This window comes from Tachypleus tridentatus, chromosome 9 (genome assembly GCF_004210375.1).
Source record: "Tachypleus tridentatus isolate NWPU-2018 chromosome 9, ASM421037v1, whole genome shotgun sequence".
In the NCBI taxonomy this organism is placed as follows: domain Eukaryota; kingdom Metazoa; phylum Arthropoda; class Merostomata; order Xiphosura; family Limulidae; genus Tachypleus; species Tachypleus tridentatus.
This window is the reverse complement of record NC_134833.1, coordinates 156,719,091-156,731,207: the sequence shown is the minus strand read 5'-3', so window position 1 is coordinate 156,731,207 and position 12,117 is coordinate 156,719,091. Positions and strand designations below refer to the sequence as shown.

Sequence of the window (12,117 nt, the reverse complement as noted above, 5' to 3'; positions counted from 1 at the left end):
TGTGCATATATATACTTGTTTCTACCATAATGCTATATATGTATATATACTAGTTTCCACCACAAAGATTTTGTATGCTTTGGTAATTATACGCATGCTAGTTTAACCCTTTCCACGAGTTAAAGGCCATGTCATATTTCTTGATTCAACATTCAAAATCATACTCAACTACTACTTTATTATGAATTTGTCATTAAGGTTGGTATCAAACTGTATATTATAATTCAAATTTTCATGTAACACATTATTCAATTTCTTAATTTCAAAATAAATATTAAACCTAAACATAGATTTTTGTGGGTCACATTGCATGTTGAATGCAGCACTGATACAAATTAGGTGTTTGTATGTCAAAATACACAGAGTCTATATTTTGTACAAATTAGAACCTCAAATTACCAATATTAAAAAGCTAGAATATGAAATAAGAACCTTCTATTTTTTCTATTTGCTGAGTTATCACTCATGTACTGAACAAACACAGTTGCCATGTTTGTCTCTTTATGTTTTTCTAAACTGTTTCTTACATATCAATACACTAACTTCAATATATGACATGCAAGTAGCCAAGTGAAAACTTGTGTTCCCCTAGTGGGTTTCTCAGCCATTTTTAAATATAACAGTAGAGTTCTTTCAAGACAAACCTTTGGCGTGGTTGATTGAGTCATAACCTATTCAAAATTTCCCAATTTTTAAAGATCAAAATACAGCTTAGTTGCTAAACTTGATAAATCATAATAATTCTGTGGTATTGATATAGTAAATTATGACTTTTTAGTTATTCAAATGAATGTATTAAGCCTAAAAAAAATCATTGCATAATTTCTTAAAGCTTAACAACCTATGGCAAGTAGTAACTGAGTACAAACGTCAGTTGCTTTACTTTATTTATGCCCTATGTTTTAAGAAAAGTAAGTTTAAAAACTGATTTGTAACTAGTAATTACACACACACACACACACATATATATACTGTATTATAACTGAAAGGTTATTGTGTTCTGCAAAATAATAGTCCACTAAAATACAGCCAAGACTGGTCAGTTATATGTTCTTGGATACAGTAACATGAGTACATGTCCATCACAGTAGTTACTGAAAGATCAATATAATGAATAAATATAAATGTATGATTTTATGACACTTAAGTTATATAGACTAAATATTTGTGTTCTTGAGTTCTAATTTGTAGTCTTTATAGAAAGAGAAAAACAAAATGTATTTTTATTTCCTAATTTTTATGGTAGTAAGGAGATTGGTTAAATCTAGGTAACATGTGCAGAGATTTGGATTCAACACTGAAAATGACAGATAAAATATAAAAATTTTTCTTATAAAACACTCGATAATTATTTGGAATTTACACTAGTTTCCATAATAATGTCTGTTTATATATGTATACTAGTTTCTACTTTAAAGTTTGTATGTATGTGTATTCTAGTTTCCACCATATGCAACAAATGAAACAGGACGTTCAGGGCCAGTTGGAAGAAGAGAGATTGGACATGGTGCTTTAGCTGAAAAAGCATTAAGACCTCTCATTCCAAATGATTTCCCTTTCACAATACGTCTCACGTCTGAAGTTTTGGAGTCTAATGGTGTGTTGAAATATGTCAACTCTTGAATCTTGTTGAATGATTTTAACTTGCCATTTCATCCAAGGAATAGTCATTAGACTACAAATTTGTTAATATCATATTTTCTGCAGTTTTGTGTTTAAATTAAACTCTTCTCTTATTGGTTGCAAAAAAAAAACCATTTTGGAAAACAGAATTAGACTAGGCTTTTGCTGATATTTTGTTGGTGTCATAACTGAATGTGGCCCAGTGTGTGTGTGATTACATTAAGTTTAGTATAATATATTGTTTTATCCTTTTTTGTTAGGATCTTCTTCGATGGCCACTGTCTGTGGAGGAAGCCTTGCTCTAATGGATTCTGGGGTTCCTTTATCTAGCCAGGCTGCAGGGGTTGCAGTAGGTTTGATATCTCAACTTGACCCCAAAAAACCTTATGAACTTCTGGACTACCGTATTCTAACAGACATATCGGTAAGTTTGCTTTTAAAAAAAGTGGGTTAGATGTTCATATTTTTTTAACTACCTGTGTATTATTTGAAACTAAAATGACATGAAATTTATGTGTAAAAGTTAAGTAGATTGTAGAAGTTTTAATAAGCCATAAAATAATACTGTTCAGTGCCATCTTGCATCAAACTCAAACTTATTGTATTTTATAGCCTGTAAAGTTAATAGTTTAAAAATGTGAAATTCAGGGTTTTGCTTGTCTTCCTCTTGGGGTTTACCTTGTTGCCAAAGTATAAAGAATCTGCAGGCTTTCATATCTTTTTGTGTTAAAAAGAGAATTTTCTAGAAAACACAGCAGACAGCAGGTTATAGTTCAACATTGTGTGTGAAGTAATAAGAGCAAGTTCCATATTTAACTTCTTTAAATCAAACATCAATCAACATGGAGGTGTTTTGTAATCATATATGTTTGTTAAAATTATTTCTAACTTAACTGATACCATTGAGAAAAGAGGACACCCACCTGACTGTAGTTCAACATTGAATGACTTTATAATCACACTGACCTTATAGCCTGGTCAAGCATTTGGGTTGGAGATAAACATAATTTCTGAATTATAATTAGGTATGAACAATTTTTTCCATTGTTCACTTTTTGTTTTATTTTATAAGTAACCTTCAGAGTTTTCTAAACCTTGTGAGATACTGTTGGTAGGATTATGTGCATATATACTGTTCACAAGGTTTTCCTATTTATTATTCATTGCATTCTGATCAGTATATATTTTAGTTTCATGACGTATTGATTTATGACTCTTAAGTAGTTGTTAGAAACGTGTTGTGTACAGTTTTCTTCATCAAGTTATACATTACTTTCTGAAGGATTGAGGTTCTGATTTACACATGTAGCTTATATTTTATTGCTCAATAATTAAAGTATTTATTTAACACAACACTACTTTTATTGTAAAGGTTTTAGTAGAAGTGTCTTAATAAGCCACACATTCACTGAAAAGATAAGATTCTGTTTGTTTGTAAAACATTTGATTAATTACAGATTTGGGGTTCTTATTTGAATGTTTTACATTATTAACTACAGTACGGTGACAGATTCTAGGTAAGTTATTAATTGTGTGCATAGCTTACTCAGAAAAGTTACATGTTTAGTTCGTCTGTCATCTTGTTCACTTTCACACATTTATTGTTATCACTTTTCTGTCAACTCGCCCAAACAACCAAGAGTACATGCCACAAGTCTGTACCTTATTTATGTCTGTCTTTAACATGTGCATCATGATTACAGTTTTACAATAAATGTGGTGAGGATAGTCCTGTCAGTGGGAGATAAACTGGAGAGAAATGATAGAGATAAGAGTGCAATTAGCACCAACATAGAGATAAGATATGAGGTGTTAGGAGAGAAATGAAGAGTGCAACTAGCACCAACATAGGGATAAGATATGAGGTGGTAGGAGAGAAATGAAGGCAACTAGCACCAACATAGGATAAGAAATGAAGAGTGCAACTAGCACCAACATAGGGATAAGATATGAGGTGTAGGAGAGAATGAGGTGAAATGTGCAACTAGCACCAACATAGAGATAAGATATGAGGTGTTAGGAGAGAAATGCAACTAAGATAAGATATGAGGTGTTAGGAGAGAAATGAAAGTGCAACTACAACCAACATAGAGATAAGATATGAGGTGTTAGGAGAGAAATGAAGAGTGCAACTAGCACCAACATAGAGATAAGATATGAGGTGTTAGGAGAGAAATGAAGAGTGCAACTAGCACCAACATAGAGATAAGATATGAGGTGTTAGGAGAGAAATGAAGAGTGCAACTAGCACCAACATAGAGATAAGATATGAGGTGTTAGGAGAGAAATGAAATGCAAAGCACCAACTAGCACCAACATAGAGATAAGATATGAGGTGTTAGGAGAGAAATGCAACTAGCACCAACATAGGGATAAGATATGAGGTGTTAGGCAAATGAAGAGTGCAACTAGCACCAACATAGAGATAAGATATGAGGTGTTAGGGAGAGAAATGACTAGCACCAACATAGAGATAAGATATGAGTGCAAATGAAGAGTGCAACTAACCAACATAGAGATAAGATATGAGGTGTTAGAGATAAGAAGAGTGCAACTAGAGAGATAAGATATGAGGTGTTAGGAGAGAAATGAAGAGTGCAACTAGCACCAACATAGAGATAAGATATGAGGTGTTAGGAGAGAAATGAAGAGTGCAACTAGCACCAACATAGAGATAAGATATGAGGTGTTAGGAGAGAAATGAAGAGTGCAACTAGCACCAACATAGAGAAAAGATATGAGGTGTTAGGAGAGAAATGAAGAGTGCATCTAGCACCAACATAGAGATAAGATATGAGGTGTTAGGAGAGAAATGAAGAGTGCAACTAGCACCAACATAGAGATAAGATATGAGGTGTTAGGAGAGAAATGAAGAGTGCAACTAGCACCAACATAGGGATAAGATATGAGGTGTTAGGAGAGAAATGAAGAGTGCATCTAGCACCAACATAGAGATAAGATATGAGGTGTTAGGAGAGAAATGAAGAGTGCAACTAGCACCAACATAGAGATAAGATATGAGGTGTTAGGAGAGAAATGAAGAGTGCAACTAGCACCAACATAGAGATAAGATGTGAGGTGTTAGGAGAGAAATGAAGAGTGCAACTAGCACCAACATAGAGATAAGATGTGAGGTGTTACATAACAAGATTCATCCATTGACCTAGTTAAGACAGAAACAAGGCAGAAACAAAGTGTACGTGTTATGCTGTACCAGTTACTTCCATGAATCCATTTTGACAATACTAGCATAAATGTGTTTCATTCTTGGTCTATGAGAGAGTTACCTGTGTTTGTTACACAGGAGCTCACTTATGTACAGAAGTTGTACAAGTTTTACATAAGAATACTGTTATATGCAGAAAGTAATATACACGTGACACAGGAGTACAGTTATATGCAGAAGATAATATACACATGACACAGGAGTACATTTATACGCAGAAGGTAATATACACGCGACACAGGAATGCATTTATGTGCAGAAGGTAATATACACGCGACACAGGAATGCATTTATGTGCAGAAGGTAATATACATGACACAGGAATGCGTTTATGTGCAGAAGGTAATATACACGTGACACAGGAATGCATTTATGTGCAGAAGGTAATATATATGTGACACAGGAACGCGTTTATGTGCAGAAGGTAATATACACGTGACACAGGAATGCGTTTATATGCAGAAGGTAATATACACATAACACAGGAATATGGTCATGTGCAGAAGGTGATATACACGTGACATATTTTCCTTGTAGGGTATAGAAGATTACTTAGGTGATATGGATTTCAAAATTGCAGGGACTAAAAAGGGAATTACAGCTATTCAGGTATGCCTAAATTGTTTTATCGTTTTTTTCTCCATTAACAATAATGTGTAAGAAAATTGTTTCATATTCTTCTGGTCTGTTTTTAGAATATCGTTTTTGCATTTTTTAATATTCATTGTTAATGTGTAGACTACTGTTTTAAATTTATTTTTGTTTATTAAATATACACATCTGTTTAACGAGTGTTTTATGATTATGTACATAGAAAGTACTAAATTTAGTTATTTTTACAAGCAATAGTTTATTGCAGGCTTGTTACATAAATGTATGAATCATATTGTTTATTTTCTAATGATTATCATTGTATCATAATATCTCTTAATGTGTCAAAGGTTCCTTTTTAGGTTAAGTATAAATATATGTCCAAATATAGTTTGTTAGTTAAGTGAGAGATGTCATCAGATATCACTAAACTGCACACCTATAAGTTTAGCCATAAAAATAGCATAGTGGCTATTTCTAAGTAAACTTATCAGAGATTGTATTGCAGTAGCAGAGTAGAGAAGAATGATTTGTCTTATCATTTGTGTTTAAAGTCATTTAATCAGCCTGTGTAGACTTTGATGAAAAAGAGAACTGTTGTAAATACTTGATTTGTTTTGATCTGTATATTATTTTAAAACAAATGGACCCACCAAGAGGTGGTTAATGTGTTTGACTTGTGGAGGGTTGCAGTTTCGAATCCCTGCCCTACAAAATAGTTTGTGTTCACTGCTGAGTTGTATGCCATTTCTGCTACACTGAATCACATATAAGCTGTGTTGTACACAGATTGTACTATTTAGACTAACTCTCTTAGTTCTCTACTGACCCTGGAATCATTTAGTGATAGTTCTCATTGATATTCAACAATGACTGGCCCATATTTCTTTATTTCCTGTCCGTTTTTCTGGATACCTAGCCACATCAGTATACAGATGTTTCACAATGTCTGGTGTGTCGTCCGTCACGGCTGTGCTTATCCCATATATGGACTACAGTCCTGTATTGAAGGCTTGGCTTTGTACCAGGTTGCAGTTGAGTAACTTCATAACAAGCTTTTCCATATCAAATCCTCTGTTGTTCTTTGGCCATCTTGTTTCCTTAAGGAACAGAGGAAGGAAGTTGTCGTAACTAGGCTATGCATTGGTCACAATTTTTTAACTTATTGTTTTCTTTTATCTGGAACTGATCCACTAATGTGTTGTCTTTATAACACTCAAGCCATAATCACCCACATTTTTCTGTTATGCTGCCATTGTGACTGTGAAACACAGCACCATTATAAATGTTTTTTTCTACAGGTTTACCATTGACATTTGACTGTGTTATTGGTGATGGTGACACTGCTAGCCTTAATTTTGATGACATTTCTTTTTTATGTTGAGTTTTTAATATTAAACCTGTAGCCATTATACCCATATTGATCTGTTGTGTTTCATACTCTGACTGACCCCTTATTTTCTTTCCAATTAATGTTTTCTGTGTTTGCTCAAGTTTTTTGAATCTATTTCTTGTTAAAAAGGTAATTCTTTTGAGGAATTTAACATTGTTTGTTTTTTCTTTATGATGATTTTTGTTCCACTGATCTTTCTTCATCTACATTATTTAAGTGGTTTGTGCAGTCAATCCATCTTGTTTGTCAAGATGTTCCTGACCTCTCTTTATGTGTAAACTGCAGATGACATCTCTTCAATTTTAGGTTTGTCTTTAATCTCCTGGTTTCTGTACCCTTTAGCAGAGATCTTACAGATGGACATGGGGACAGGTTTCAGTATGCTTCTGTTATTTTACTTTCATCACATCACTGTATCTTCAGTTTCAGGATTATGTTCATCATCCATGGTTGTTCATCTTCTGGCCCAGAGAAACTTGAATCTTATGAATTTTTTGTATATTCTGTCAAACCCCATGGTTAATCATTTACAGAATGTCTGGGATTGTGAATAATTTGATTTTAAGATCAACAATACAGAATAAAAATTGTCAAAATAGAGATTTGTCTAGGTTTGTCCCATATGGACACTTTCCTGTCACCCTTTTGTTTCTCTTAGACAAAATTACACTTATGTTTGAGCTCTGTGAGAGGGTTTTACCCTTTGGAAGTTGGTAGAGGGTGTGATTTTGTGGGTGATGATACCACAGTAGGTGTTTTTTTCACCCCAGCATGCATGCCCTTGGATGGCAGACATAAGGAGCATGACCACCATTATTATGATAGGTGGGGCTCATCTATATTTTTTCATATTTATTTCTTGATATTTTGATATTACCACTGCACTGTTCTAACATTGTAAAGCCCACCCATGGGGACTGCTCTGATCCTCCTGAGCATCCACTTGTGTGACTTGCTGACCATTTTCAATACAGATGAAAAGGTATCATTGGCTCTGTAACATGTTCTTTCATTATATCTGTTCGAGCTTTAGTATAGGGTACAGTTTGAACATGCATGGCCTTTAATATAAAAAGATTACTTAATGTTAACCAACTGGTGTGTACTACAGGGTTAAAGTTATATATGATAAAATTTTAAAAAATTATGTATTCTTTAGAGTATCAAATGGCTTTATGTTAACCCATGGTATATATTACAGGGTTAACCTTATATATGATAGAAATTAAAAAAAAATTGTACAGACATTAATGTAGGGAATGGTTTTATTTTAAACCACTGTTGTATGCTACAGGGTTAAGGTGAAATGTGTTAAAATTTATAAATAGATTTCTATTGATGGTAGCAGTATAACCAGCACTTAATGTTTCTGTTTTGTATGCCTTTTCTTTAGCTGGATGTCAAACTTCCAGGGTTGCCTCTTCGAGTAGTCATGGAGGCAGTTCAGCAAGCTTCAGGTAGGTTTCAAGACATGTTGTAGCCAGTTTAGTTGCAGGTAGATGGAAAGCCATTGAGGCAACTGAATGTGGAATTAAAACATTTATGCAGAACATACCACACTAACTTAGGGTTTTAATATGAACACTAAAACTATCATGTAGGTGAAACCAGGAGAAAAACAAATTGTCTGTTGTATAATACTTTAATGTTGCTGCCTGTCATACAAAGTAAATAAAATTAATGCATATATATTATGATACCTTTATTTCTTAGGCACAGTGATAAGACATAATATCAAACTGACAGACAAAAATGTAAAAAATGTTCATGTGAAAGTGAAGGTTATTTGTAATAAAAATGCATATTCATAGATATCTTAATCAGATATGAAAGAACACACCACAAAACAAACAGATGTATTTTATTAATTATTTTAGATGGAAAGAGTGAAGTTCTGAACATCATGAACCAAACAATAAACCAACCAAGAGTGCAGAAGAAAGACAACTGGCCAGTTTCAGGTGACAAATCATTTATTACCTATGTGAAGTGAATACCAGACTAGTGTGGTCTTGGATAACAAACCCTTAGTAATCTGTGTGAAGTGAATAGAGATTGAATCCATTTTAAGGTTACAATTGCATGGAGTAATTCTTGTACATTTAGAGGTGACAAGTTCTGAATAAGCAGTGTAGAGTGAATATTGATTCTAGTCCTTACTCAGGTGACACTTCTTGTAACCTGTGCAGAGTGAATATTCATTCTAGTCCTTATTCAGGTGGCACACTCCTAGTAACTTGTGTAGAATGAATATTCATTCTAGTCCTTATTCAGGTGATACACTCCTAGTTACCTATGTAGAGTTGAATATTGATTCTAGTCCTTACTCAGGTGACACATCTCTGGTAACCAGTGTGGAGTGAATACTGATTTTAGTCCTTCCTCAGGTGACACACTCCAAGTAACCTGTATAAAGTGAATATTGATTCTAGTCCTTATTAAGGTGACAAAACTTTAGCAATTTTTATTAAGTGAACATTGATTTAAATTAAAATTATCCAAAATAATTCATTTTAGCAATCATTTAAATTAAGAACTGACAAAGATAGATCAGAATATTAAAATTTTTCAGGTGATGAGGTAGGCTCATGGTTTGGATGATACATGTGTATGTGAATGTTAAGAAAAAAAGAGCTTTGTTTTATATTTGGTGAACAAGAAAGAGGGTAGGTGATACATTAGTCTGACTTTAATGTTATGTTATAAAGAAGACAATGGAGCTGTTCTATCTTTGTTTAGATAAAAACGTTTTTATAACCTTAAAGTGTATAATAGGAACTGCTGTGTAGTCTTACAGTGGAGAGTTGAGAACCTTGGGTTATACTCTGTTAATTTATATGTTGTATAATGAAAAGATAGATACTTGTGTTATATTGTAAAGCATTTGGTTTAAATTTCTTTACAGAAAAACTTGAAGTACCACCTCATAAGTGTGGAAAACTGATTGTGTTTGGAGGTTACATCTTAAAGAAACTGACAGCAGTAACTGGTAAGGATGGCAATAATTTCAGTAACTGTTGAGGATGGCAATGATTCTAATTAGAAACTGACAGCAGTAACTGTTGAGGATGGCAATGATTCTAATTAGAAACTGACAGCAGTAACTGTTGAGGATGGCAATGATTATAATTAGAAACTGACAGCAGTAACTGTTGAGGATGGCAATGATTATAATTAGAAACTGACAGCAGTAACTGTTGAGGATGGCAATGATTATAATTAGAAACTGACAGCAGTAACTGTTGAGGATGGCAATGATTCTAATTAGAAACTGCAGCAGTAACTGTTGAGGATGGCAATGATTCTAATTAGAAACTGACAGCAGTAACTGTTGAAGATGGCAATGATTCTAATTAGAAACTGACAGCAGTAACTGTTGAGGATGGCAATGATTCTAATTAGAAACTGACAACAGTTAGTTGAGGATGGCAATGATTTTAATTAAAAACTGACAGGAGTAACTGTTGAGGATGGCAATGATTCTAATTAGAAACTGACAGCAGTAACTGTTGAGGATAGAAATGATTCTAATTAGAAACTGACAGCAGTAACTGTTGAGGATGGCAATGATTCTAATTAGAAACTGACAGCAGTAACTGTTGAGGATAGAAATGATTCTAATTAGAAACTGACAACAGTAACTGTTGATGAAGGTAATGAATGATTCTAATTAGAAACTGACAGCAGTAACTGTTGAGGATGGCAATGATTCTAATTAGAAACTGACAGCAGTAACTGTTGAGGATAGAAATGATTCTAATTAGAAACTGACAACAGTAACTGTTGATGAAGGTAATGAATGATTCTAATTAGAAACTGACAGCAGTAACTAGCCAGTGTTCAATGAAACTAAGAGTAATAACATCATCACTTAACCTTGTGTGAAATGTGATAAACCACTATTGGTTAGTTCATATAGAGATATGTAATTTCTTAGAAGAGAGGATGAAAAAAAACTACGTCTTATGGTCAAGTTTTTAACACTACAAGTTAGTTTATTTGAAATGAAAAATTGGTTCTGCTAGATTATTAAACAACAACTTTCAGTAATAGCTTTTGTACTATTGAGTGAGTGTATAGATATTCATATAGCATAACCCTCTAAATAGATCAGTCAAATTGACAGATAATGTAACCTCTTTATACTTTTCCAAAGTTATTGTAGAATTGATACTTCTGGCTTTCAATATAGTTTGTATATCTGCACAAAATTTGGCACTCTCAGTTAATAGTATTATTCTTTTGTGTTCAAAAAATCATATAAAGATTTGTCCAAGAACATATCAAGCTTTTGTTTTGAATAATTCATGTGCAAAGTGATTTTCATATTAAGATAAATACTTTTCTTCATTTAAAAAAAACTCAGTTTTTGTTTGTGTATTCTCTGAAGCCTTCTAATTACATTTTAAATGTTTAAAAATAAAACTTTGTATTTTTGCTTAGACAATAGTTTTATCATTCAAAACTTCTGGTGGTTATTTAGGAGGTTTTGTAATGGTTTCTTAAATTCTGGTCTGCACACTGACACCAGTTTGTCACAACTGCCATGCAGGTTCATGCCACTGTTTGATTAACTCTTGTAATATTTACTGCAAACTTGCACAGTTTTGTAACCTATATGTAATAAGTTCAGAATTAGAGTAAACATTAGTATGTATAGTTTCAGAAATGAACTGACTTCCATGAACACATTCCATACCTTCACATTGCTTTCAGTGAAACAATTTTTGGAATATAAACCATCACCCATTATGTTTCAAAACATTTTGAATAGGGTTAAATTTTCATTTTCTATAATTTGATAGGAAGTAAACACAATAAATGTTTTCTTTCATAACTTGAAGAGTGTTCTAATTCTTCTATCATCAGATCCCTACTTTAACTTGTATTTGTTCTCGGTGATTTCATCTGTAGCTAAAGAATGTAGTGTTTTAACTGTGATTCTCTACTGACAATCCTATATTAATTGTTGTTTTATTTTCAAATTTCCATCTTCAAAAACATAAGGAACACGTTCTAGCCATGATTCTTTAATATACTCACCATCACAATGGTTTTTTTTCATGTTAACCTTTAAAATCTCAAAACTAGCAGCAACTAAGTTGAAACTTCCTGCAACAAATTTCATTAAAACATTTAATTGCATGCTGTTCTTGCTGACTTCTCAAGAAATGTTATTTTCGTTTTTACTCACTCTTATCATAAAGCCATTTATGAACAGTTTCATAATGCTGTTTTACAGAGGAAGTCCTGCACATCATTGTTTCAAAACATCAGATACATA

General features: G+C 33.1%; 1 protein-coding gene across 1 annotated transcript in view; it reads left to right on the top strand.

Annotated features, from left to right (window-relative positions):
- Positions 1–12,117, top strand: part of PNPase (polyribonucleotide nucleotidyltransferase 1) — a 51,389-nt gene that overhangs the window by 37,119 nt on the left and 2,153 nt on the right. The window contains exons 14-19 of the mRNA XM_076458113.1: positions 1,441–1,597; positions 1,884–2,047; positions 5,387–5,458; positions 8,227–8,290; positions 8,711–8,794; positions 9,739–9,822. Coding sequence (XP_076314228.1) covers positions 1,441–1,597; positions 1,884–2,047; positions 5,387–5,458; positions 8,227–8,290; positions 8,711–8,794; positions 9,739–9,822 — 625 coding nt within the window. The remainder of the gene's footprint in view (positions 1–1,440; positions 1,598–1,883; positions 2,048–5,386; positions 5,459–8,226; positions 8,291–8,710; positions 8,795–9,738; positions 9,823–12,117) is intronic.